Consider the following 26,359-nt stretch of genomic DNA (forward strand, 5'->3'; position numbering starts at 1 on the left):
TTACTTGATCTTCATAGGCAGTATATCTATGATTTAACTAGTGATCGACCGATATATCGGTCGGCCGATAAATCGGGCCGATATTTGCGGGTTTGACATGTATCGGCATCGGCCGATACGCGGCTGCTGCGTTCGCCGATTGTTTTTTTCCCGGCATTAATTACAGACAGGCGTCCGCAGGCAGCAGCTCTGTGTTGCTGGAGACGCTGCAGTTCACGTGCAGCCCATGCACTGCCCCTCCCACACTAGCAGAGTGCTGGAAGCCTCTTCTAGACAACGGTTAGTTTTAAAATTTCAAAGCATCTTTTTAACTGTTTGACTTAGCTGAAATACACTTAAAGTGGAAACACGTTGCTCTATATGTGCGTGCAACTATAGCTAAGCAAGTTTGTGGGTCCAAATGGAAAACGCGAATGCCTCATCTATAAAACTGCTTGTCATTGTATTTAGGGAGCTGCAAATAGCTAAGTTTGAGGCTATCCATATGCATACGGCAGCTGTTACGAACACTGGTCATAGGATTAAATAATGCCGACGTTGTTCGGTGATTCCGTGATATTTGTGGGAGTTTTATTCAGCGACCACCTGGCTGAGGTTTGGACGTGTGTTCATAAAAAAAGCGACGCGGTTGCAACACGCATGCGATGCAGCGCGCTCGTTTGTCCAGGCGCTCCTGTGCTGCGGTGTATGGCGCTCGCTTTGTGTCATTTCTTTCCTAACCAAGCTTAAAGACGTGATAACGTGCGTGTGGAGAACGTCTGCCCGTCTGAACGTCTGCGCGTCTGCCCGTCTGAACGCAAAACGTGCCTTGGCTAATTTAAAAATAGCGCACGTACTTTTATGCAGCTAAATGTATGATGGATTAATAAATGACTGACTAACTAACTGTATTTTTATATGTACATTTCTGAAATGCATTTTCTGTAAAGCTGTTTTGAAACTATGTTTTGTGAAAAGCGCTGTAGCCTACAACTAAATTTGAATTGAATTGAATTGAATTGAATGGACTTGTCTTATTTGAGACACTGTTCGAACAGTGTGGGCTAGAAGATTTGATCATTTAAGCTATTATTAAATTAGATGAAGTAATTTCCAGCAGAGAAAATCACATTAATAGCTATTTAACATAGACCTAGCTTTTAACATCCTCGAAGAATATTAAGAAAATTCTATTTAGGTTTGAATACATAAAAAAAGAAAAATCTAATCTCAACAGAAAAAGTCTTTGAATGTATTTTGGAATATAAATTATGCATGAGCATGCATGGGAATATGAAATAGGCTATAGGCTACAATAATAATAAAAAAGCTCTATAGTAGAGTGGATGCATTACTTAATTATATTCTTAAATTCGATGTTATAAAAAAATCGTACTATGAACTTCTAGCAAGCTCATTTAAACCGAGTTGTAAATTCCGAAATTAACGGAGTCTAAATAAATATTAAACTACTAAATATCAATATAAAATTGCAGTAGATGGCGCCAAGGCCCTGTTCTATTGAGATTACTGGTTGATGTTCAACCTATTCTTTCAAAAACACAAATATATATTTAACATCCACACAACTAGCCTACTCTGTTTAGACAATTGCAGTTGTTCTGCTGTGGTGCTGTTTGGAACTGTATTTTCATTGACTATTGTGTGAAATGCCAGTCATTAATATATTGTTTATTTAGGCCTACAGGCATTCTGGTTTTCTAAAAACTGCTCATAACAGAAACATTCAAACAAATATTTACAAATTTTTGTTTTACTTGGTATTTTTTTATATCCTTGGTATGTTGGCAATTCATTTTCATTATATATATATATTTCTGTTACTCAGAAGTGAAACATTATGTGAATTTAAAGTGGCTGCGTTATAAATAGAAATATGGGTATAGTCTAAATGTATGTGCTGTTGTTGGTTGTCCCATGACATGCTACATTTTAACGTTTTAATGACAGTGTCTTGGCTATAAATTTTGCATTTCACTAATTAAGGGGAATGTAAAGCATTAAATCAACTAGGTCTCTGAAATAGCTCATGAAGCTTCATTTGACAAGCATATATTGACAGAGCACAACTCAATGTCACACATTTAGATAATGGAAGAACAACACAGAAACAAACAGGGTCAACAGTCGAAGAAGAGGAGTAATGATGTGTGGTGGAAGAAGGGTACGGAGGCAAAACAGTGGAAGAGGTCAAGATTGTGGACATGTTTCTAATGAAATAAGGACACTATTGCAGACAATGTTATCAGTCATGACCTTACAATGACGGAGGGTCAAAAGGTAAAGCCGAATGTTAGGAGAACAACAGTGTCTTCAATCATTCAAACGTTTGTAGACAGAACAGGTGTGTAATCAGACATTGTTTTCTGTATACTGTAATACTGTATACGTACTCCACTTGCATTACATAATACAGTAAATATACTTTATAGAGACAATGTAACACACAAACACACACACACACATGCTACAAATGACATTACAAACGCTTCGTTTTGACATAAAAAAATAAATTTAAAAAATCATTCAGTCATACATTTCACTCATTATTTATCTTGTGTCAGTGGAATATAACTTTTCCAAAGATGCAGAACCCCCATACAATACAAATCTGTAAGACATTTAAAGCACTGAAAATATTTTACAAAAGCAAATGTATACTATATCGAACATTGCTCCTTTCAGAAATTGTTAATGCACTGAGCACTTAATGTACAGGAATAAATGACCCAAAACTTACTGAAACTTCCTACAAATAGATCAAGGAGTGGACATGGCTAATGAGCAGATAAGTGTCCCTCTGCTGCCACCTACTGACTTTAGTGGTCATTTACTGTCATTTTTGTTTTAACTGTTTGTTTTTCCTGCAGGTGAAAACAAGATGCATCCTTTAAGCCTGTTACAGTTTATTTATCAGGGCTCTTAACATAGTAGTAAAAAATGTGCAGTATGACTAGGCTCAATTTAATAGAGTGCTAGGCTTTATATTTTTTTTAGTGTAGCTCTATTAAATACTATTTATGTTAAACGATTTTAAATTGAATGATTGATAATTTATTTTAGTTTAAAATCCAATAAGTTTCTGAATGGTTAATTAAAACTAAATGCAGAATCTATGAATGAACTTGAGGCATGCAGACCGGCTGCTGCAGGGCTTTAACAAATCTTAAACAAACAAATAATGAAATGACCCACTTTTTCTGAATTTTACTAGCCCATTTTATTTGTCTCTCATAAGATCGTATCATGTACTTAACATTCAGCATTATAGAAATAAATAAATCCAATGTAGTTCTAAGTAAACTGCCAAAATAAGATTATCTAGCATGTCTATAACAGTAAAAGTATGAGAAAATAAGGAAAATTAGGCGGGCAGACGTACTATGGAAGGCCAAAAGGGCCAAAACGTGTGAAACTGTCTGTAAACACGTAATTACGTGTTAACACGCAAATTACGCGTTTACACGCAATTTACGTGTTAACACGTCATTACGTGTTAACGCGTAAATGACGTGTTAACACGTAAATTGCGTGTTAACACGTAAATTATTAGACATTAGCACCACCTACTGGTTTGGTGCTCTTGCTCAAACACACAGAACCTAATTAGATTAAGGTTGTAAAAAGACGTTTTTAATGTGAAAATACATGTTGAACAATGTCTTTTCAGAATATAGGATACAACTACATATAATAATTATTTTGAATGGGCCTATTTAGACAGTTAAGTTAACTATAATCAAGCCCTGAAAGGCATGACCATTTTCACAATCACAATAGAAATTGTGTAAGGATAATTACACATTTCTCCAAACAGTATTTTCATGTACACTTATACCATATTTCTAAAGCATCTTTTTATAATTTAACCTCTATGCATTTGTTAGAGAGCCCCTTCTGATAACACCATTAAGCCTTATGAATCTGAGATAGTGCATTGTTTTGCGGTGTTTTTCGAAGTTAATATATATATATATATATATATATATATATATATATATATATATATATATATATAACAAAGTTATTTATATTACAACACACACACTACACTTTGCACATTATATTACATTACACACACAAACATATATTTTACAAAGTTATTTATATTACAACACGCACACTGCACTTTACAAATTATACTACATTACACCCCCCCCCCCCCTTATTTATATTATTTATATTATACACACATGCGTATGTCATAATAATAATCTAAGACAAGAGTGGCTTGAATTATTAATAATTGAAATGAGACAGAATTCCTGCCATAAAATGACATTTTACAATGGATATTCAAATGTGAAATCTGTGAATATAAGACCAACAATTATTAAAATAAATTGTAGCCTAATATTACTACACAGAACAAGAGATTATGCTATATTCTCGCCAATGTTTGGATAGATTTGGAGATTACACTCGTGATCTATCTATTCAGTTTCCTGCAAGTTATACCCTTCCGTCAGTGTCGTTGGCTTATGATGGCTGATGAGGTATGCTCAGCGTTGTGCTTGCGTCACTCTATCATGAATAATTCAAATGAAATAAAGGTGTTGTGTCACGTTGACACTGCCTGTCGTAACTGTTTGTAATCATTCACATGACTATTAATGTGATGATGCACACCTTCGTTGTATTGTATTTATTCATGAGATTGTGAACGAGCTCTTACCTAATGGATACGTTGAGCCTACGTCACCTGGCATCTTCAGTTGGGTGCACGCCCGTGATGCGCATCGTATAGTAAATACAGAGACGTGAAAACAAACAGCACAAAACATAGCTACTTTCGGTTTTAATAAACACTGTTAAACATATTACGGTGGGTTGTATACGTTGAAAATAGTTATTTTTTTACTTTATTTAAGTTTGTCATGAGTTGCTTCGCGATTAGCGCGACAGTCTGCCATTATATGCAATCAAAATACCGTTGCATTTGGAATCAATACGATTTGATGTTGTTTCAGAGTTATGAATTATTTATCTTCGACTTCGAATTATCCCCCCATGTCTATTAAGAGTTGGCTAAGTGAATGTCCGTAGCCTAACCCATTTCTCTTTTTTTTTTCCTCAGAGATGACATTTGGTAGCATATAATTAAATAATCGATATCAATTATGTAAAAAAATAATTTAAGTCCTTAAAATAAAAATATGAGCACAACTGGCACAACTAATCAAATGACAAAATTTAGAAATTGGATGCAGTTATTATAAACGTCATTATAAACTGAATAATAAATAAGTAAAGATAGATAGATGACAGACAGACCCTTACGAATATAGGCTAACAGTTTTACTATAGAAAAATAATAATAAATTGGTCTTCTGTGGTGGTCGACAGTGCGGTGAGGGTGAGAGTGCGCGCGCCGGGCGGGCTCTCTCTCTCTCTCTCTCTCTCTCTCTCTCTCTCTCTCTCTCTCTCTCTCTCTCTCTCTCTCTCGGAGGTGTGGAGAATGTTGTCAAGGCTGGATCTGGATTTTCCCTTTGCCTGCAGAGATTAGGCCTATTGTCTGTGATGTGGACAAAGTCCTCCGGCTGGACCTGACATGAAGACTTGATACAGAAGCAGAAACAATCTCTCTCACTGACCTTGATTATGCAGTTGCGCAAATTTACAGGATTTGTTTGTTATTTGTGCTTGTGCAAGATAGCCATACCAGCCAGTAAAGTTCCATGGTTTCCAATGTGCCAGCACGCAAATCACGTGTGTGGTGTGTGTAATGTAGTATAATTTGTAAAGTGTAGTGTGCGTGTTGTAATATAAATAACTTTGTAATATATATGTGTTTGTGTGTGTAATGTAATACAATGCGTAAAGTGTAGTGTGTGTGTTGTAATATAAATAACTTTGTTATTTGTTATATATATATGTATGTATATACAATATATATATATATATATATATATATATATATATATATATATATATATATATATATATATATATATATATATTAACTTCGAAAAACACAGCAAAACAATGCACTATCTCAGATTCATAAGGCTTAATGGTGTTATCAGAAGGGGCTCTCTAACAAATGCATAGAGGTTAAATTATAAAAAGATGCTTTAGAAACATGGTATAAGTGTACATGAAAATACTGTTTGGAGAAATGTGTAATTATCCTTACACAATTTCTATTGTGATTGTGAAAATGGTCATGCCTTTCAGGGCTTGATTAGTTATAGTTAACTTAACTGTCTAAATAGGCCCATTTAAAATAATTATTATATGTAGTTGTATCCTATATTCTGAAAATACATTGTTCAACATGTATTTTCACATTAAAAACGTCTTTTTACAACCTTAATCTAATTAGGTTCTGTGTGTTTGAGCAAGAGCACCAAACCAGTAGGTGGTGCTAATGTCTAATAATTTACGTGTTAACACGCAATTTACGTGTTAACACGTTATTTACGCGTTAACACGTAATGACGTGTTAACACGTAAATTGCGTGTTTACGCGTAATTTGCGTGTTAACACGTAATTACGTGTTTACACGACAGTTTCACACGTTTTGGCCCTTTTGGCCTTCCATAGTTATCCAGGCGTTTATCCACACGTACGTTATCCACACGCAAAGTTAAAAAAAATCCTTACACTGCTACGTCGCCGCCACGTCACCGCGCACTTTGAGCGCAGCTCCAACACGTGGCCGTGACGTCTAACGTCTCATATCTTACGTCTGACGCCTGATTACTATGGGATTTTGGCCAGACGACTGGCGAGCGTATACACGTTAGTTCACCTCTCAGTTTGCTTCGCGATCGCCAAAAAGTGCACAAATCACACCTCATACGGAACGCCATACAAATCACACCTCATACGTTAAGACGTACAGACGTAATCCACACGTTAACTTCTAACGTGACGCCGCCGTCACGTCTGTAAAAATCAACAGCTACACGTTATTGACGTGTCTACGTGACGTGATATTTGTGTGTACGTCTCCTCCATATAAAACAAATGGAGACGTACACGCACGTACACACGTGTGTTATCTGTCGTGCTTGTCAGTCTCGTCGCCGAATGACACAAAGCGAGCGCCATACGGTGAGATGAAAACATCTAAACTTTTCAGAATGCTGCAAGCGCACGCAGGTCATGACTCATGTGACAAAAAACAACTGACCTTTCCATGACAACATCGAAAGCTCGGCTGAACAGCGGATCATAGCTGGACAGGGCGGGTTTTTATTTCTCATCTCCATAAATATATGTAGTCGTAAAGGGCTAGAAATAAATTGATCCTTACTTCCTCGTCATCGTGGAGAGCGCAGTTCATGTTTGCATAGCAACAACAGACGCAAGCGCTTGTAGAAGCGGCGCGGCCGTGCTTTCCACACGTTTTAGACGCGATCCCTAATTCATAATAAACTTAGAATCTATTTGGTTTAAAATCGTTTTTGTTTTGTTTAAAATGGAGATCACGATTACATATATCAGACAACTACACAGAATAACATGTTCCAGTCAAATTATTTTATTTATTATGCTTAAATATTTATTTTCAGAATTTATTGTCAGAATTTGAATTATGCTTAAATATTTATTTTCAGAATTTATTGTCAGAATTTGAATTATGTTTAAATATTTATTTTCAGTATTTTCAGCACTGAACTTTTTTTCTGTTCTACCTCACGTTTTTAATATTTGTCAATTTTTTTTTTTTTTAGTTCAATAAATGTTCCTTTCTTAATTGAGACTTGTAACAGTTGTTATCATTATATATTATATACGTGTCATTTTTATGATGTAAACTGAGTGAGCAAAAGCAGTATCGGCTCCAAATATCGGCCCAAGAAAATCGGCAACCCGTATCGGTCATCGGCTAAGGCTGATGAAAAAAAATCGGTATCGGCATCGGCACTAAAAAATCCATATCGGTCGATCCCTAGATTTAACCCATTTGAGAGGCGGCCAAAATCAGAATTTAAAATGTACTGAATAAGCTCTCCACGAACTTGACGAGCGATGCCGCGCTGACGGAAGAGTGACTGACATGTATGCACAAATCACTGTCTCACACACACACACACACACACACACTCAAGAGTAATATTAAGTTACTGCATAATACATTTTTAACTAGCAGAATAGTACAGAATCACGATACACAGTCTCACTTGTAGCCATGTCTTTTAACTATTATAATATTTCGAAGGGCAAAAATAGGAACTTTTAATTGGCTTACATCATCAACTGTCACTTTAGCGCGAGGCCCTGTGCAGTCGCAGACTTGGTACTGTAAGTAGCATAACGTTATAGCATTACCTCCCCAGCCTGAGCTAACCAGAGACAGTATATGAGCTAACTCGATCACGTCGAGCTAGGTGGTGATTTCAGATAGACAGGCTCCTGAGCTCCACTCACGCCCCGCCTCTTTGCCCATTTTCTGTTATCCGGGAGTGACGCGAGGCCAAGATGGCGACGGCCGGCTCCGCCCACTTTAGGCTTCAAAAATGCTCTTCAGAAACCTACGGGTGACGTCACGGACACTACGTCCATATTTTTTTACAGTCTATGGGTAATACTGATGTATTTTATGTAGTAGAATAAAACGTGAAAGTGTCTTGAGCTTGTTAACTACAGATCTTATTTCAGCCATTTAAACAAAATCCCATTAAAAAAAAAACTATTGATTTCGGGACGATTGAACTGGAAGTGTTAAAATGCTAACACGTTTCTTAATTTTTGGTCTATAAAGTGATGTCATACCTGCACCACTCAATAACATGCAAAAAGAGACGTTATGACTGAAGAAACATAAAGACAATAAACACACAATTTAGGTGATATATCTGTGTATCTGTGTTCTTCAAGCCATCTCTGCTATTTTCATAAGAATGCTGTATATCCAGGGCTCGATTTGAAGGGGGATGGCATCCCCCTTGTTGGGAAAAAAAAGACAAAAAGCATCCCCTCTGTAAAGAAGCCACCATCCCCATTAAAATTCTCTGTTTATTAACAAACTATAAATAACAGTGATTGACTAATCAGAACTCAATATTGTAACGTACTTTGCACAATCACGCAAGAGCTCTGATTCAAGCAAGCTTGCATAATTTTTTTCGCTTGTTCAAAATGACCAGGATAATGGTTCAAGCACATGTTTTGACATTCTTTAAAATTATGGAATTATGGGTGTAACTTCCGTTGAGCTGTAAACAATCAGTGAAAGGCTCGCTCTATGAGCGCAATATTTTTTTTAAACTGGGTAGGGGAGAACGAGGTAATGTGAGACATCGGGTAATGTGAGACACCCCCTATATCTAGGCAACGGAACACAATTTTGGTCATTTGACCATTATGTTTTCAAGCCCCTTCCATTTCACCTTGGCCATGAAGAAGAGGACCTCATGGTGCTGTAGTAAGCATGTTTTTTTCACAAAAATATTTTTTTTGTATGTAAAAGTAAATTTTCTTGCTGTCAACTTAATCAACTGTTGTGCCAAAGCAAATTGATTCAGGTAGAAAAACTTATGTCATACATGTTGATGAACTACCAACATATAAAACCATGTGATGATGCTAGCTGAAGATAAGCCTGAATTGCTAAGAGAGATCGTTTTTTTCTAAAATGTGGCGGTGGGGTAAAGTGAGACAAATGCTGTGGGGTAAAGTGAGACATGAGGCACAAGTTAAGTTTAGTCTTAAACATATTTTAATGTAATATTACATGACATATGTTTTATTTTTAATGTCATAAACATAGTAGAAAAGCCATCATGCCAAGGCAATACACCAGGAAGAAAACCTGACGGCCCGAAGGAGAGGGTGCACTCCTCTGGGCCCCAGGCAACCCGGAGGCGCCTGTTTTCCATTACCTAGTCCGATAAGAGTGTCGTCTCCCTCCTCTACAACACCCCGAGCGTCCATGTTTGGACCGTTGTTGCTCCAGCAGGAGCGCCAGCAGGTGTACGGATCTGACTTTGACCGGAGATGACCCACCCTCCCTGGGGCCGGCCCGGGAGGTCTGCGAGCATGGAGCTCTTCTTCAAATATAAGATATTTTTGGACATTTTTACAAGGAGGAATATCCTCCCGTGTGTCTTTCACCCCTAGCTCACCCAGGATGGTGCACGTTCACCGTTGTGCACGCCCTGGCACCGAGGGACTGGGTGTCCAAACCAGACCCTATTTACTGGAAGTCTCGCCCGCACAAAGTGCACTTTCTCTGGCCTGGGTCAGGCTGTTTCTCCACCCGGTCTGACCACCACGGTTCTCTGGTCCATGTTCCTTGTCCGAGCGGAACATTGTCCCTCCTCCACAAAGACCCAAAGATCCATTTTAGGACTGACTTTGCTCCAGACGGAACTCCAGCGGTGGCGGACAAATCCGAATCTGGCTCAGGACGGGCCACTCTCCCTGGGCTGGCCAGGGGAGGTCTGACAGCATTGAGTTTTCCAAATGTATCACAATAATTTGGACATAGTTAATTTTTAGAATTTCCTCCAGTGTGCCATTCACCCTTAGCACGCCAAGGGCGTTGCACCTTCACTTGGATGCGCACCGGTGGGTCATCAAAAAATTGTGCTTAATTGAACAATCTCCATGATTCTGTTACTAGTCCGACATTAGTTCTGGAATGTGTGGTTGTCAAGCTAGCTGTCAAGATTCTTACTGTTACAACATGTGTTGTTATGGAAGTTTCAGAGTGGAAAAAGTAAGTGGATCAGTTTACCCCCAGCTGGTTCACTTTACCCCCTTGATTTCTCTGGTCTGTCTCAGTTTACCCCTAAGCTGGGGTAAAGTGAGACACAAGACCACTTTTTTAAAAACAATCATATTTTACCTGCCCTTCGTCCTGAATACATTCTAATAATTTCCATTGCTAGGAAACATCCTGAATTAATGGGAAATGTGTAAATTTGACTGATATATCATTTTAGCTCGCTTAGAGGGTAACGAATGTAAAAAATGTCTCACTTTACCCCACTCTCCCCTACAATGAGATGAAATTATTCTACTCACCCTTCAACCATCAAACATTAAAAGGACATTTAAAAGTGTAAAAGCATCAACAACTTTCAACAAGAGACCTTAAATAACCCCAAAAGAGATTATTTTCAACAGCAATAACGGACGGGTTAAATAACACTGTAGTAATTTATATCTCCATTATGTAACATACGTTGCCTTAAACAAAAATGTAAGACAAAAAGGGAGAGTCTCAACGAAATCCGACAAAAGCAGTAATGGGATATGCATTTGAAACACATGTTAAAGGGGTCATATAATGTCATTTTTGTACAAGCTAATATGATTCTTTAGGGTCTAAATTAAAAGTTTGTAATATACTTTAATTAAAAATTCTCATTAGTATTGTAAGAAAACACTAATTTTACCTGGTCAAAAACAGCTCTGTTTTCAGCACGCCGTTTCAGTGCATGTGTCTTTAAATGATAATGAGCTTTGCTCACCCCGCCCCTCTGTTCTGTGCGTACACCGTTTGTAACACAATAACACAATAACCAGAGCCCGTCTACGGACATTCTCTGACAATAACCATAACGCGTCCTTCATTATAAACGTGGGATTATGAATTATATTGATAACGTCGTACATAGAAAACATGCCATAATGTACCCGGAGTGTAAAAATAGCCACATTCATCGTGAAGCGTGCAAGCTATTTGCAAAGATTAATATAAAGATTAATATAAAGGTCAATAAAACGTTACACTCACTTGTTCTTCTGGAGGTTAAGCAGGAACACGAATAGTTGGTACTGATCCTTTTTTCAGGAGCAGCTTTTTAGCAAAAACAGCTTTATACTGACCCTCGTTTGTAAAGCAGTCTGGTGAAATGATTCGCGCAAACATGACAGCATTGACGTTGATCGTGGGGAATATTCCCTTCGAAAACAAACTCAGCCACTGCGTCTTCAGCTGTACGGATTTAGAAACATCATCAATATGACTGCTGTGTTCGTTATTACACCCAAGAACAGAACACCACAATCGTTAGACGCCATTCTACTCAGCACTCCAGCTATCAACAATGAACGCGCCGGTCGGCTGCTATGATTGACAGCTCGCTCACGAGGGCGCGAGGGCGGGTCTGTGTTTGAAACGCTGCTGTCAATCAGCCATCGTGGGAGGGGCGTCGATATTGTGACGTCACAATATCGAACAGCTTGATTTGAGACAGGAGGAAACCTATAAGAAGATAAAAAAAAAAAAAAAACTGGATGGATTTTTATCATTTTATGATGGTTGTGTACAGGCACTGCCAACACACATTTCAGTACAATCAACTTAAGTGTATGTACCATTATATGACCCCTTTAATACCAGGATCATTTGTCTTTTTATCTTCTCCAGTCATGGCAGATCTCAGAATAATGGTGGTTGGTAAAACTGGAGCTGGAAAGAGTGCATCAGGAAACACCATCCTGGGAGAAAAGGTGTTTGAAGAAAATATGTCTTCTGAATCTGTGACAAAGACATGCCTGAAACATCAGCAGAAGGTGGAAGGTGGAAAAATCTCAGTGATTGACACTCCAGGACTGTTTGATACAAAAATAAGTACAAAAATAATTAAGGAGGAGCTCGATAAATGTGTCAGTATGTCTGTTCCTGGTCCTCATGCATTTCTGCTGGTCGTCAGACTGGACGTGAGATTCACAGACGAGGAGAAGAAAACAGTGAAATGGATTCAGAAGAACTTTGGAGAAAAAGCTGCTGATTACTCCCTCATTCTGTTCACTAGAGGAGATCAGATAGATGAACCTATAGAGGAGTTTCTGATCAAAAACAGGCAGATTGAAGAGCTTGTTAGACAGTGTAAAGACAGGTATCATGTTTTCAATAACAAAGATAAAAATCCATCACAGGTTAATAAACTGCTGGATAAGATAGTAAGAATGGTGATGCAGAACGGAGGAGGTCATTATACAAATGAGATGTACAAGGAGGCTCAGAAGAAGCAGAGAGAGGAAAAGGAGAGACAGAAGTTAGAAGAAGAGAAAAAAATGAACAAGGAAGTTCAGAAGAGACAGAGAGAGGAAAATGAGAGACGGAAGTTAGAAGAAGAGGAAAAAACTAAAAAGGAAGCTCAGGAGAGGAAGGGATTCAAGTTTGTCTGTGTGTTTGTTAGTGTGTGTGTCTGTCTGTCTGTCTGTCTGTTATTCGCATATCTCTCGAACCGTTAGTCCGATGGATTTCAAACTTGACAGGTGTCTTGCTACGGGCGTGAGTAAGTGCAGTGCCAAGTTTGACGTTGTTTGGATTAGAAATGCAAAATATATCGGTAAATATATCGGTAAAAGAAGAACTTAGAAGGTTGTGGTTTAAAAATAAACATTCCGACATAAACACTCTGACAGCTAAACATTAAGTGTTTATTTCTGAATATTATATTTTATTCAGGGCCATCATTTGTAGTAGCCTATTCACAAACTGTCTGCTCAAGCGTAGAGTTTTCTCTGAGTTCACTGTGTAGCCTGCTCCCTCAATCGTGTAGTTCAATTTTCCACATTTATTGTATGTCATTATGTCAGTATCAGTATTTGATTTCTACCATGCACAAATAAAAATGTCACTGTATGTAACTTTTGCTGTGCAATTGTAACAATGAGCACTCAAACACACCGAACCAACAAATTCCTAAAAACACACACAAAAACTGATTTTGCACAGGCACTTTGCACTAGTAATATAAATTACCTACACTGTAAAAGAAATGCATGTAAAAAAAATAAAATAATACATGGTGAAATACATGGCAGCACAGGGTGGGAAATGTTTACCATTACATGACCCATTACTCCTAAATCACTTTAGACATACACAGACATCAAGAATCAGCATATTAATCTCAGCAATGGTGACATGATTCATGCTGCAATGCATACTGGGAGGTTGGGTTTTGTTTAGTGCACCCAGGATGCATTGCACCATGAATTTTAAAATTAAAATTTAAGTAAAATGCACTACTTAAAATGCATATCTGTTTCACAAAAAAACATAAAATAAATGTGATTAGGCAGAATATGGGAATTTGTGTGTGATGATGAATCACAACGAAACACGAGTTGCATGGTAATGCTCCAGTGTGATGTCTTTGAAAATCTGCTGAGAAATATAATAATAAGTGAAACATGGAGAAAGAGTCTCATTGTGTGGGGAGCCTTTTAAGCTGCTGGTATTGTTCTCTTAATGCTCATCTAATGCTTTGAAGGAATATTACAGAACTGCTTGCTTGCCACAATTGAAAAGTTGTTATCTATTAATAATCAGATGTAATTTTTTTTCAACAAAACAATGCTCCTGCCCAAACTGCAAAACAACCAATTTTGGCTTTGATCATATTCTAGATTTGAACCCTGTAGTTAATATTTGGTCTCGCATTAAACTCAAATGAACAGGGAGACATTTTCCAACCACTCATGAACTGTTTGAAGCCATTAACATTGAGTTGAACAACACTGACTCTTCTTGTAAAAAGCTGTCTGCAAGGTGGGGAAGGCTATTGCATGCTAAATTACTTTATCTACAGTATATGTTCAATTCTTGCTTGTTTCCTGACCAGTGATTAAAATGGCTCAGCCCATTAAAAAAAAAAAAAAAAAAAAAAAAATTTGACTGTTGTAGTTTGTGTAAAACATCATGTTGATAATTTGGAGATCTTAAACATGTATATAGGCTATTAAATGTGATCGTGCTTCATATGGGTTAAAATCGTGTAATTCACATTCAGCCATGGATTGTCCCTTACTGCACAGCACTGTGTTCATATTGAACAACCAGTCTTCTTCTTTAGTAAAAAATAAATAAAATAATAATTCATATTTACACACACATTGTCACGGTTCATAAATTCATTGTTTCCTTCTTGTCTCGTGTAAGTGTTGTTCTGTGTGTGTGTGTGTGTGTGTGTGAGTGGGCGTGGCACTCATTCCGGATGATCAGCGATCCAGCTGATCTCATTCAACACCCCAGCTGCAGTTCATTCAACCATCTATAAAACCTCACCGCACTTTTCTCTCATTGTCAGATCGTTGGTTGATGTCTCCCGTGTGTGATCCCAGTTTGTCGACGTTCCTGTTTCATGTTCCCGTTCCTGTTCCTCGTTCTTCGGATTTCGTCTTCACCTGGGTTTCACGGTTTCAGCACTTCACCACGGACATCTCGCTGACCACCCAGTCCTTGTGTCACCAGCTACTCACTCATCACCGGATCTTCACTTTCATCTTTACCAATAAACTGAGTTTACTTGCAATATTGCTTCTGTCGTTTGTTCGCCATGACAGAACGATCTGACCATGCTATGGAAGCAGCAGGTAACCCATCATCTCTCGAGACTTTTGTCAGCACAAGTATACAACGTATGGATCATCAGGAAAAGAATCTCAACGACACAGCTCGGGCAGTTCAAGCGCTGGTGACACAAGTGTCCGAGCTCACACAGCAATTACAGACCCTGCGAAATCCCACTGCGCCACCCACACCGCCCGTTCCCCCCACACCACCGGAGAATGCTTCCCAGTCAGAGCCGCGCCTTCCCGTACCTGAGGCCTATGCAGGTGAGCCAAGTTTTTGCAGAGCGTTTTTGACTCGCTGTTCGATGCATTTCTCCCTGCAGCCAAGAACCTTCTCCAGCGAATCGGCCAAGGTGGCCTTCGTTCTCACGCTTTTGACTGGGAAGGCAGCACTCTGGGGAACGGCGGTGTGGGAGAATCAAGATCCATGCTGCACCTCGTTCCAGACACTCTCCGCCGAGATGAAGAGGGTCTTCGACCGCGCCAGCACCGGGAGAGAGGCGGCCCGCATCCTAGCAGAGCTCAAGCAAGGAGAGAGGTCAGTCTCTGATTATTCGATTGAGTTCAGAACCCTGGCGGAAGAGTGTCATTGGAACGAGGAGGCGCAGTGGGACATGTTCCTGCATGGGCTGGCTGACCGCATCCAGAAGGAGATCTACGCCCTGGACCTGCCCACGTCCCTCAATGGACTTATAGAACTGGCACTTCGAGTAGACGCTCGTTTATCCCGTGTGGAACGACGGAGGTTGCCTGGTCGAATGGCGGAAGGAGCCGAGATTCAACGGTCCAGCGGCGGGGATGCGGTCAGCCCCGTCTACGATCACGAGCCCATGCAGGTTGGGCGGGCTCGGCTTACTCGGGAGGAGAAGGAAAGGCGGAGATCCCAAGGACTCTGCCTTTACTGCGGAGCAGCAGGACACTTCGCCTTCGGATGTCCGGTAAAAGGGCAAGCCCGGCAGTAATTCTGAGGCTACTGTCGGGTGGGATCTCCGCCGAGAAGACCTCATCAACATCTACGCTCCTCCCAGTAAGACTGAGGTGGTCAGCTCACGAGCACGACGGGCAAGCACTGGTGGATTCAGGGGCAGAAGGTAATTTTATGGACTACACGTTTGCACACAGATTTCAAGTTCCCCTCTTACCACTCACCCGCAGGATTGAAGTCCGCGCACTCAATGGCCAGGATCTACCCAACATTTCTCTCACCACCGGACCCGTCACACTCATCACATCAGGCAATCATACGGAAACCCTGTCATTCTACATACTGGACTCCCCTCTCGCACCCATAGTCTTAGGACATCCCTGGCTCATCAAACATAATCCCAAAATAGACTGGCAGCAGCGCACGGTGTTGGAATGGAGTACCAAGTGTCATGAGTCTTGTCTTGTCTCTGCCTGTCCGTCTGTTTCTGTCTCTGTGTTTCAGGAGGAGACAGGGGATTTATCTAACGTGCCCACGGAGTACCTGGACCTGAAGGAAGTGTTCAGTAAGTCTCGGGCTGCTTCTCTTCCTCCGCACCGTCCCTATGACTGTGCAATAGACTTACTGCCAGGTAAATCTCCGCCTAAGGGCAAGTTATATTCGCTTTCTGTTCCAGAGAGGGGGGCCATGGAGAAATATATTTCTGATTCTCTAGCAACAGGGTTCATTTGTCCTTCCTCTTCTCCAGCGGGGGCGGGGTTCTTTTTTGTGGGGAAGAAGGACGGTTCTCTGCGACCTTGCATTGATTACCGAGGGCTGAACAGCATCACGGTAAAGAATACCTATCCTTTGCCGTTGATGTCTTCAGCCTTTGAGAGGTTGCAGGGAGCGTCCGTCTTCACTAAATTGGACTTACGTAATGCTTATCATTTGGTCCGCATCAGGAAGGGGGATGAGTGGAAGACTGCTTTTAACACCCCCAGGGGGCACTTTGAATACTTGGTCATGCCCTTCGGGCTGTCCAACTCCCCAGCAGTCTTCCAAGCACTCGTCAATGACGTGCTGCGAGATATGGTCGACCAGTTTCTATATGTCTACCTGGATGACATATTGATTTTTTCGTCTTCTCTCCAGGAACACGTGCAGCACGTCCGACGAGTGCTTCAGAGGTTGTTAGAGAATGGGCTTTTTGTCAAGGCGGAGAAATGCGATTTTCATGCACAGTCTGTTTCTTTTCTAGGGTACATTGTGTCGGCTGAGGGAATTCGGATGGATCCGGAGAAGGTTAAGGCTGTGGTGGAATGGCCAACTCCAGATTCCCGTAAGGCCCTACAGCGGTTTCTGGGGTTCGCCAATTTCTACCGGCGGTTCATTCGCAACTTCAGCCAACTAGCCTCGCCTCTGACTGCCTTGACCTCCCCCAGAACTACGTTCAGGTGGTCAGACGCAGCTAAGGCTGCGTTTGCCAAACTCAAAAGTCGCTTTGTTTCGGCTCCCATCTTGATTACCCCTGATCCATCACGTCAGTTCGTGGTGGAGGTTGATGCGTCAGAGGTGGGGGTAGGTGCAGTGATCTCTCAGCATTCTCCCTCAGAAGAGAGAATGCACCCATGCGCGTTTTGTCCCATCGTTTGTCTCCTGCCGAATGCAATTATGACATTGGTAACAGAGAATTGTTGGCGGTCAAGTTAGCATTGGAAGAATGGCGTCACTGGTTAGAAGGGTCGGGGGTACCTTTTATCGTCTGGACAGACCATAAGAATTTGGAATACATTAAGACTGCCAAAAGATTGAACTCCAGGCAGGCTCGGTGGGCACTTTTTTTCGGACGTTTTGATTTTACACTCTCGTACCGCCCGGGTTCCAAAAACATCAAACCCGATTCTTTATCGCGAATTTTTGATCGTTCCGAACGCCCGTCTACTCCCGAGTGCATTTTACCCGAGAATCTATTTGTCTCCACACTCGTATGGGAGGTCGAATCGAAGGTCAAGAGAGCCTTAGAAGGGGTAACGCCCCCGGCCGGTTGCCCACCGAACCGCTTATTTGTACCGGAGGGATTACGGTCCGACGTTATTCAGTGGGGGCATTGTTCCAATGTGGCTTGTCATCCAGGAGTTAATCGTACCAAGTTTTTGGTCAAGCAACGATTCTGGTGGCCACTCATGGCTCGTGATGTTCACAGTTTTGTTTTGGCTTGCTCAGTTTGCGCCACTGGTAAGACTTCCAATCGTTCCCCAGATGGGTTACTCCAACCGCTGCCTGTCCCTTCGAGACCCTGGTCCCATATTTCGCTAGATTTTATCACCGCCCTCCCACCCTCTCGGGGTAACACGGTAGTTTTGACCGTGGTGGACCGGTTCTCGAAGGCGGCCCATTTTATTCCCTTGCCCAAATTACCCACAGCCAAGGAGACAGCGTTGACCGTCGTTAATCACGTCTTTCACTTACATGGCCTCCCGACAGACGTGGTTTCCGACAGAGGACCTCAATTTGTGTCCAAATTTTGGCGAGAGTTTTGTAGGTTATTAGGGGTGACTGTAAGTCTGTCCTCAGGGTTTCATCCCCAGAGCAATGGGCAAACTGAGAGAGCCAACCAAGATCTGGAGAGAACGTTGCGATGTCTGGTTTCCAAGAATCCTTCCTCGTGGAGTCAGCAATTGTCTATGGTGGAGTACGCACACAATACGTTACCAGTGTCATCTACGGGCCTATCTCCGTTTGAGTGTAGTGTAGGTTACCAGCCACCAATGTTTCCTAGTCTGGAGTCCGAAGTCGCGGTTCCCTCTGCCCACGCATTTGTCCAGAGGTGTCGTCGCACCTGGACTAGAGCCCGCGAGACTCTACTCCAGGTGGGAGCGCGCACCAAGGCCAAGGCCGATCGCCACCGGTCTAGGCCTCCCGTATACGTCGTTGGTCAAAAAGTGTGGCTTTCTACTAAGAACATTCCGCTCCGCTCCGTATCTAATAAACTTGCTCCTAAATTTATCGGCCCGTTCACTGTCACCAAGATCATTAGTCCGGTGGCAATCCGCCTCAACCTCCCTCCAGTGTACAGGAGGATTCACCCCGTGTTTCATGTATCAAAAATCAAACCCGTGTTTTATTCCCGTATTAATCCGCCAGCCCCGGTTCCTCCACCGCCGCGTCTCGTAGACGGGGAACCAACTTATTCGGTAAATCGTATTCTGGACATGAGGCGGAGGGGACGCGGAGTCCAGTACTTGGTGGACTGGGAAGGTTACGGTCCGGAGGCGAGAAGTTGGGTGCCTGCCAGAGACATTCTGGATCACTCCCTTATTGATGATTACAATCGACAGGTAAGGGAGCCTAGGGACGCCAGGAGGCGTTCCTGGGGGGGGGGGTACTGTCACGGTTCATAAATTCATTGTTTCCTTCTTGTCTCGTGTAACTGTTGTTCTGTGTGTGTGTGTGTGTGAGTGGGCGTGGCACTCATTCCGGATGATCAGCGATCCAGCTGATCTCATTCAACACCCCACCTGCAGTTCATTCAACCATCTATAAAACCTCACCGCACTTTTCTCTCATTGTCAGATCGTTGGTTGATGTCTCCCGTGTGTGATCCCAGTTTGTCGACGTTCCTGTTTCATGTTCCCGTTCCTGTTCCTCGTTCTTCGGATTTCGTCTTCACCTGGGTTTCACGGTTTCAGCACTTCACCACGGACATCTCGCTGACCACCCAGTCCTTGTGTCACCAGCTACTCACTCATCACCGGATCTTCACTTTCATCTTTACCAATAAACTGAGTTTACTTGCAATATTGCTTCTGTCGTTTGTTCGCCATGACACACATATCAATACATTCTTGTACATCTATCTTTGTGAGGACATTCATTGACACAATACAATCTCTAGCTCCTTACCTAATTAAGTGTGCTTGCTGAAAGCACGGTCCGAACAATTTGGTCCGAACTTCACGAAACTGGACGTACATGATCCTTGGACCAAGCCTCACAAAAGTTCAATTCAATTCAATTCAAATTTATTTGTATAGCGCTTTTCACAATACATATTGTTTCAAAGCAGCTTTACAGAAAGTGCATTTCAGAAATGTACATAGAGAAATACAGTTAGTTAATCATGTATTGATTTAGGGCATAAACATCGCCAGCGTCGAGTCGTCTCTTCACAGGCGCCGAGTCGTCTCTGCACGGGTGTTGGAGAATCTGTAGTTTCCATGAGAGGCTGGATACAAACTGGAGCTGACGATCTGTATTTACCTCGGGACTAGCGTCCCGAGATAACAACAGAAAAGCATATGGGAAATAATTAGCGTAGCTGCTGTTCGCAATATTAATGCATTCAATCTGATTCAACTGTAGTATAAAATGTAAGTATTATGTGAATGCCTGGCTGAAGAGATGCGTCTTTAATCTAGTTTTAAACTGGGACAGCGAGTCTGAGCCTCGAACAATATCAGGAAGGCCATTCCACAGTTTAGGAGCTAAATGTGAAAAAGCTCTCCCTCCTTTAGTGGACTTAGATATCCTAGGAATGACCAGAAGCCTCGAATTTAGTGATCTTAAAGAGCGCGATGGATTGTAGGGCGATAGAAGTTCCGTTAAATACACGGGAGCTAAACCATTTAGGGCTTTATAGGTCAGTAGCAATACTTTGTAATTGATACGGAACTTTATAGGTAACCAATGTAGAGACGACAGAATTGGTGTTATATGATCGTATTTTCTTGATCTAGTAAGAACTCTAGCGGCGGCATTTTGGACTAACTGTAGCTTGTTTATTGAGGATGCAGGACAACCAGCTAATAAAGCATTACAGTAATCTAGTCTCGAGGTCATGAATGCATGAACTAACTTTTCTGCATCAGAAACTGATAGCATGTTACGTAGCTTAGCAATGTTTCTAAGGTGGAAAAAGGCTGTTCTTGTAACATATGAAATATGATTTTCAAAAGACAAGTTGCGGTCTAATATAACACCCAGGTCTTTTACTGTAGAGGATAAAGTAACAGGACACCCTTCTAAATTAAAGTTGTATTGTAAGAGGTTTTGTGGGCAGTTTTTTGGACTAATAAGTAATACCTCCGTTTTATCTGAATTTAATAGCAGAAAATTACATGTCATCCAGTATTTTATATCTTTAACACACTCTGTTAATTTAGATAATTTAGCGTTTTCATCTGGTCGTGATGAAATATATAATTGAGTGTCATCAGCATAACAGTGGAAATTAATTCCATGTTTTCTTATAATATTACCAAGTGGCAGCATATATATTGAGAATAGCAGAGGGCCTAACACAGATCCTTGCGGTACACCATAGTTTACTGACGTTATCTTCGATTTTTCCCCATTTACGCAGACAAAATGGTAACGGTCTGATAAGTATGATCTGAACCAGCTTAATGCCTGTCCCTGAACACCAGTGTAGTTTTGTAGTCGGTCTAAGAGTATTGTGTGATCTATAGTATCGAACGCAGCACTAAGATCAAGTAAAACTAGTATTGAGATACAGCCTTGGTCAGAAGCTAAAAGTAAATCATTTGTGATTTTAACGAGCGCAGTTTCTGTGCTATGATGCGGTCTGAATCCAGACTGAAACTTTTCATAGATGTCATTTTCTTGCAAGAAAGAGCACAGTTGAGCGGACACAACTTTTTCTAGTATTTTAGACATAAATGGAAGATTTGAAATGGGTCTGTAATTTGCTAGGTTATTATGATCTAATTGTGGTTTCTTAATAAGAGGTTTTATAACTGCCAACTTGAATATTCTTGGAACATGACCTAAGGATAAAGACGAGTTAATAATATTGAGAAGAGGCTCTTCCACTACAGGTAACACTTGTTTCAGTAGTTTAGTTGGTATTGGATCTAATAAACACGTTGTTGGTTTAGATGCAATGATAAGTTTATTTAACTCTTCCTGTCCTATAGTTGCAAAGCGCTGTAATTGTTCTTGCGGGGTGATAATTGAGGCTGAATCATAAGACACCATTAAAGATTGTACATTTACAATTGTGTTTCTGATGCTTTCTATTTTCTCAGTGAAGAAATTCATAAAATCATTACTACTACACTGTGACGGAATATTTTGCTCCGGTAACGTCTGTTTATTTGTTAGTCTAGCGACGGTGTTAAATAAAAACCTAGGATTATTTTGGTTGTTTTCTATTAGTTTGCGGAGATGCTCAGCCCTGGCTGCTTTTAGGGCCTTTTTATAACGTGACATACTGTCTTTCCATGCGATTCTAAAGACCTCTAAATTAGTTTGTTTCCATTTACGCTCTAAATTACGAGTTTCTCTCTTTAGAACATGCGTAACACTGTTGTACCATGGTGCTTTAGTTTTCTCTCTAACCTTTTTTAATCTAATTGGTGCAACGATGTCTAATGTACTAGAGAAAATGGTGCTCATAGTGCTAGTCATTTCCTCTAGTTCATCTGTTTGTTTGGGTTCACTGAGCAGCTGAGATAGATCAGGTAAGCTATTTGAGAAATGATCTGTAGTTGTTGGAAGGATTGTTCTGCCTGGTCGATAACGCGGCGCAACATGACAAATTTCAGCGGTACGTAGTATGCAAGTGACCATGTAATGGTCAGTGACTTCATCACTTTGCGGTATAATATCTATATCGGTTGGATCGGCTCCATGTGATATAATTAAATCTAGCGTATGATTAAGACGATGAGTGGGACCAGTTACGTTTTGCTTGACCCCAAAGGAGTTTAATAAATCTGTAAACGCAGCCCCTAAAGCATCATTTGAATTATCTACGTGTATGTTAAAATCTCCAACAATTAATGCTTTATCGACATTGACCAAAAGATCTGAGAGAAAGTCTGCAAACTCTTTTAGGAAATCAGCGTAAGGCCCTGGCGGTCTATATACAGTAGCCAAGGCTAGAGATAATATGGATTTCTTTCTTACATCTAAGAGAGTAACATTTAGCACAAGTACTTCAAACGAATTAAACCTGTGACCTGTTTTCTGAGTAACAGTAAGAATATCTTTATAGATTATAGCAACACCACCGCCACGACCAATCAGACGGGGCTCATGCTTGTAGCAGTATCCAGGAGGAGTAGACTCATTAAGACCGAAATAATCATTTGGTTTAAGCCAGGTTTCAGTAAGGCAAAGTACATCGAAACTATTATCTGTGACCATTTCATTTACAATAACCGCCTTAGGTGTAAGCGATCTGATGTTTAAAAGACCTAGCTTTATAAATTGTTTTTGTTCACTAATATTGAGATTTTCTGGTTTAATCACAATTAGATTTTTCTTAGATCCTGCAGTAGATTTATTATTTGATCTCACTAAACGAGGAATAGACACAGTTTCAATATAATGTTCTACATTGGTACTTATATCAATTAAGTTTGGACAGCAAAGAGTGTGATTTGGACTTTGACTTACTAGTCATATGGTGTGTAGCGTCTTGGAGATGTTGTCCGACAGAAGAGCCGCTCCGATTCTGCTGGGGTGAAGGCCATCAGCACGGAAGAGCCTAGGTCGCTCCCAGAAAAGATTCCAATTATTTACAAAGAGCAGTCTCTGTTCATTACACCATGACATTAACCATTCATTTAGAGCAAATAATCTACTGAACCTTTCGTGTCCTAGTCGGTAGGTGGGAAGCGGTCCAGACACGATGATCGTTGTTTCAGGCGATGTACTGCGTACCGTCTCGATCAGGCTCCTGTAGTCCTTCTTCAGAACCTCCGACTGCCGTAGCCTGATGTCGTTCGTTCCCGCGTGCAGCACGACAGCTCCGACGGGCTCGTCATCGTTCAGAATCCCGGGAACCTGTGCAGCGACATCGAGAACACGAGCACCAGGAAAGCAGTGAGTGTGAACCTTACCTTTACCTATGGTAGCACGGACATGCCGGACGATGGAACTGCCGATGATCACAGCGTCGCGTTCCGTCTCGCGTAGAGGGGAGAAGCGGTTCCGGGTGGAGATCTCGAAGGCCGGGAGGGGCGGAGAGGTCCTAGCTCTGGTCCTGGCCCGCGTCTTCCGCTGTGGAATCACCCAGGGTCCATGTTGTTGTGTCGGTGCCGGAGTGAATGAAACCAGGGATGATCGCATCCTGGGCAGAGAAACACATGGAGTAGACGAGGTCGGAGTCAAAAGGTTACTAACCACTGACTTGTGAGCATCGGCACGTGATGTTTCAAGCGCGAAACGTCGATCTCGTAGCTCGGCCTGTCTCTCTAGTAGGTCGCGGATCTGCTTCTCTACGGATTCCAGCTCTAACTGCACAGAATGCAGCTCGAAGGTGTCCTCACCTGCACTCAAAGGTAACGTTAGACACACATCCGTTATATTCGCCATTATAGCAGATGTGCTATAATGGCGAATTATAGCTTTCAGTGATACGGGTGTAAATAAGTCGATCAATAGGCGCGACCACGCGTGTAATGCTAGCGGGCTAAGGCTAGTAGCGGAAGTTCGAAAGGTTGGATATATGTAGCGATATCAGAGCAATCCGATTGTTTTTTAAGGAGAATAGTATTCCAGATATGTTCACACGCTATAAAAATGAAAAAGTTCGTTTGTAAAAGAGTGTAAAGAAGAAAAACAAGGTTTCTGAATTAATTCGACGGAGCTCCAAACACAACAACCCAACAACAACAAAGTTACTAGAAGGATTTTTGATTTTCGGAAGCGTTTGCCCATCGCAGCCAAACGAAATCGGCGGCGTAGTCGCCAAAACAGGAAGTAGTTAATATTTCAGGAACGCTGTCACGTATCGAAACCAAACTTTGTACATTAACTCGGGACTCCAATGTGAGGAAGCACAAGATCAGATTTTTTTTTTTAAATTTATTTCAGGCTAATAGACAAACCCATTTACCTATGTCTATGCAAGAGTTTCACCTCACACTTTTAATGTTAATGCATTTAGACAGTAGGTGGCACTGTTGTATTACATTTCACAGAGCTGCCAAGTCAGTGTATAGACTGCATTCGTTTTTACTAGGTTTGTCTTAATAAATGCAGGCATGAATTTCGTTTTTTGCATTGGTCTAATTTAATCATCTTCATTTATTAATATATACAGATTTGTATGCATGAATTGTGCATTTCCAGTTCTCAAAACAGTTAATAACAAAAAAAACAAAAAAAAAAACAACTTTATACAAAATACATCATGCTCTTCTTCGCTAACCGAACAAACAATCCATTGTCTGTGGCTGTGTTTGTGCGCACGGGAAATATGCTGCGCATAACAATAGAAAACAAGGAGAAACGCGCAGTCACATGCTCAAACAATCAACAACGTCGCTCTATAGGTGCGTTCCATTTGACCGTAAGTGGACTGCGAAGTGGACTTCACAGGGTTTTCCGCCATCTTAAGTGAGATTCCAATCCGAAGGGAGCGAACATGTTCAGTTCGAAGGGCACTGCGCACGGCATAGGGAATAAGGGAACATTGATACATCACTTCACAGGAAGTGGAGAGCGATGATCACCCAACTGTCATTTCGCGCACCACGTCATCACCAGTCAGACTGGTGGAGGAGTTTACGTATGTGTGTATGTATTCATACATTTCGCCATTGTTATACAAATGACAGTATTTTTAACGGTTATTGTTGTGAATATTACATACTATTTTTGATGATTATAATTTACCTCAGTGAATGCAGCCAGCTTAGCTAGTTTGTGAAGTAAAGTGATTTTATTTTAGGTAGTTGTAAAATAGTGCAATATAATTGTAAATTTATAATATAATAATAACAATTTAAATATGAATGTAGTCCTATATATATTTATGTTATATAATCTGGGCGACCCCGTCGTTGACTTTCTTTGATGACGTTTGCAGAGCGTTTCAAATGAGCGGTTATTGTCAGTGAAGTCCACTTCAACTGATACCCTGCTCAGGGAGTAGGGGAGCAGTGAACACTGCGTATGGACCCTGTCGAATGGAACACACCTTAGATGTGTAAAAACAAGTGGAAAGCGCGAGCGCGCCGCTCTCTCCTTTCCACAAGCGCTTGCTGTCCTGTAGCGTCTGTCGTTGCTATGCAACCATGAACTGCGCTCTCCATGATGACAAGGAAGTATCAGCAAAAGATTAATAGATTTCTAGCCCTTGCATTAGCTTTACTACTAGATATATTTATGGAGATGAAAAATAATAAGGCGCCCTGTACAGCTATGAT

At 41.0% G+C, this 26,359-nt stretch overlaps 1 protein-coding gene across 3 annotated transcripts; it reads right to left on the bottom strand.

Moving 5' to 3' along the window:
* Positions 1–20,228: 20,228 nt before the first annotated feature.
* LOC307174071 (uncharacterized protein) lies at positions 20,229–24,771 on the bottom strand. 3 transcript variants are annotated; one of them, XR_013823943.1, is made up of 3 exons: positions 23,868–24,767; positions 23,601–23,691; positions 20,229–20,445 (listed from the first exon to the last, which is right to left on the bottom strand). XR_013823943.1 is itself a non-coding variant. In XM_079897734.1 (2 exons), the coding sequence occupies exon 1, from the start codon at positions 24,519–24,521 to the stop codon at positions 23,604–23,606; it is 918 nt and encodes a 305-aa protein (XP_079753860.1). In that variant the 5' UTR covers positions 24,522–24,771; the 3' UTR covers positions 20,229–20,428; positions 23,601–23,603. The 3 variants fall into 3 exon arrangements, 2 of the variants coding, with proteins under 2 accessions (XP_079753860.1, XP_079753859.1); XM_079897734.1 differs by having other exon boundaries at positions 20,229–20,428; positions 23,601–24,771; XM_079897733.1 differs by having other exon boundaries at positions 23,601–24,771.
* Between the last annotated feature and the right edge of the window lie 1,588 nt (positions 24,772–26,359).

Source organism: Squalius cephalus (assembly GCF_949319135.1).
Source record: "Squalius cephalus genome assembly, chromosome: 16".
Lineage (NCBI taxonomy): Eukaryota > Metazoa > Chordata > Actinopteri > Cypriniformes > Leuciscidae > Squalius > Squalius cephalus.

What these genes read in the sequence shown, in the direction of transcription:
- LOC307174071 (XM_079897734.1), bottom strand. Translation starts at nt 24,521, where the DNA reads ATGGCGAATATAACGGATGTGTGTCTAACGTTACCTTTGAGTGCAGGT.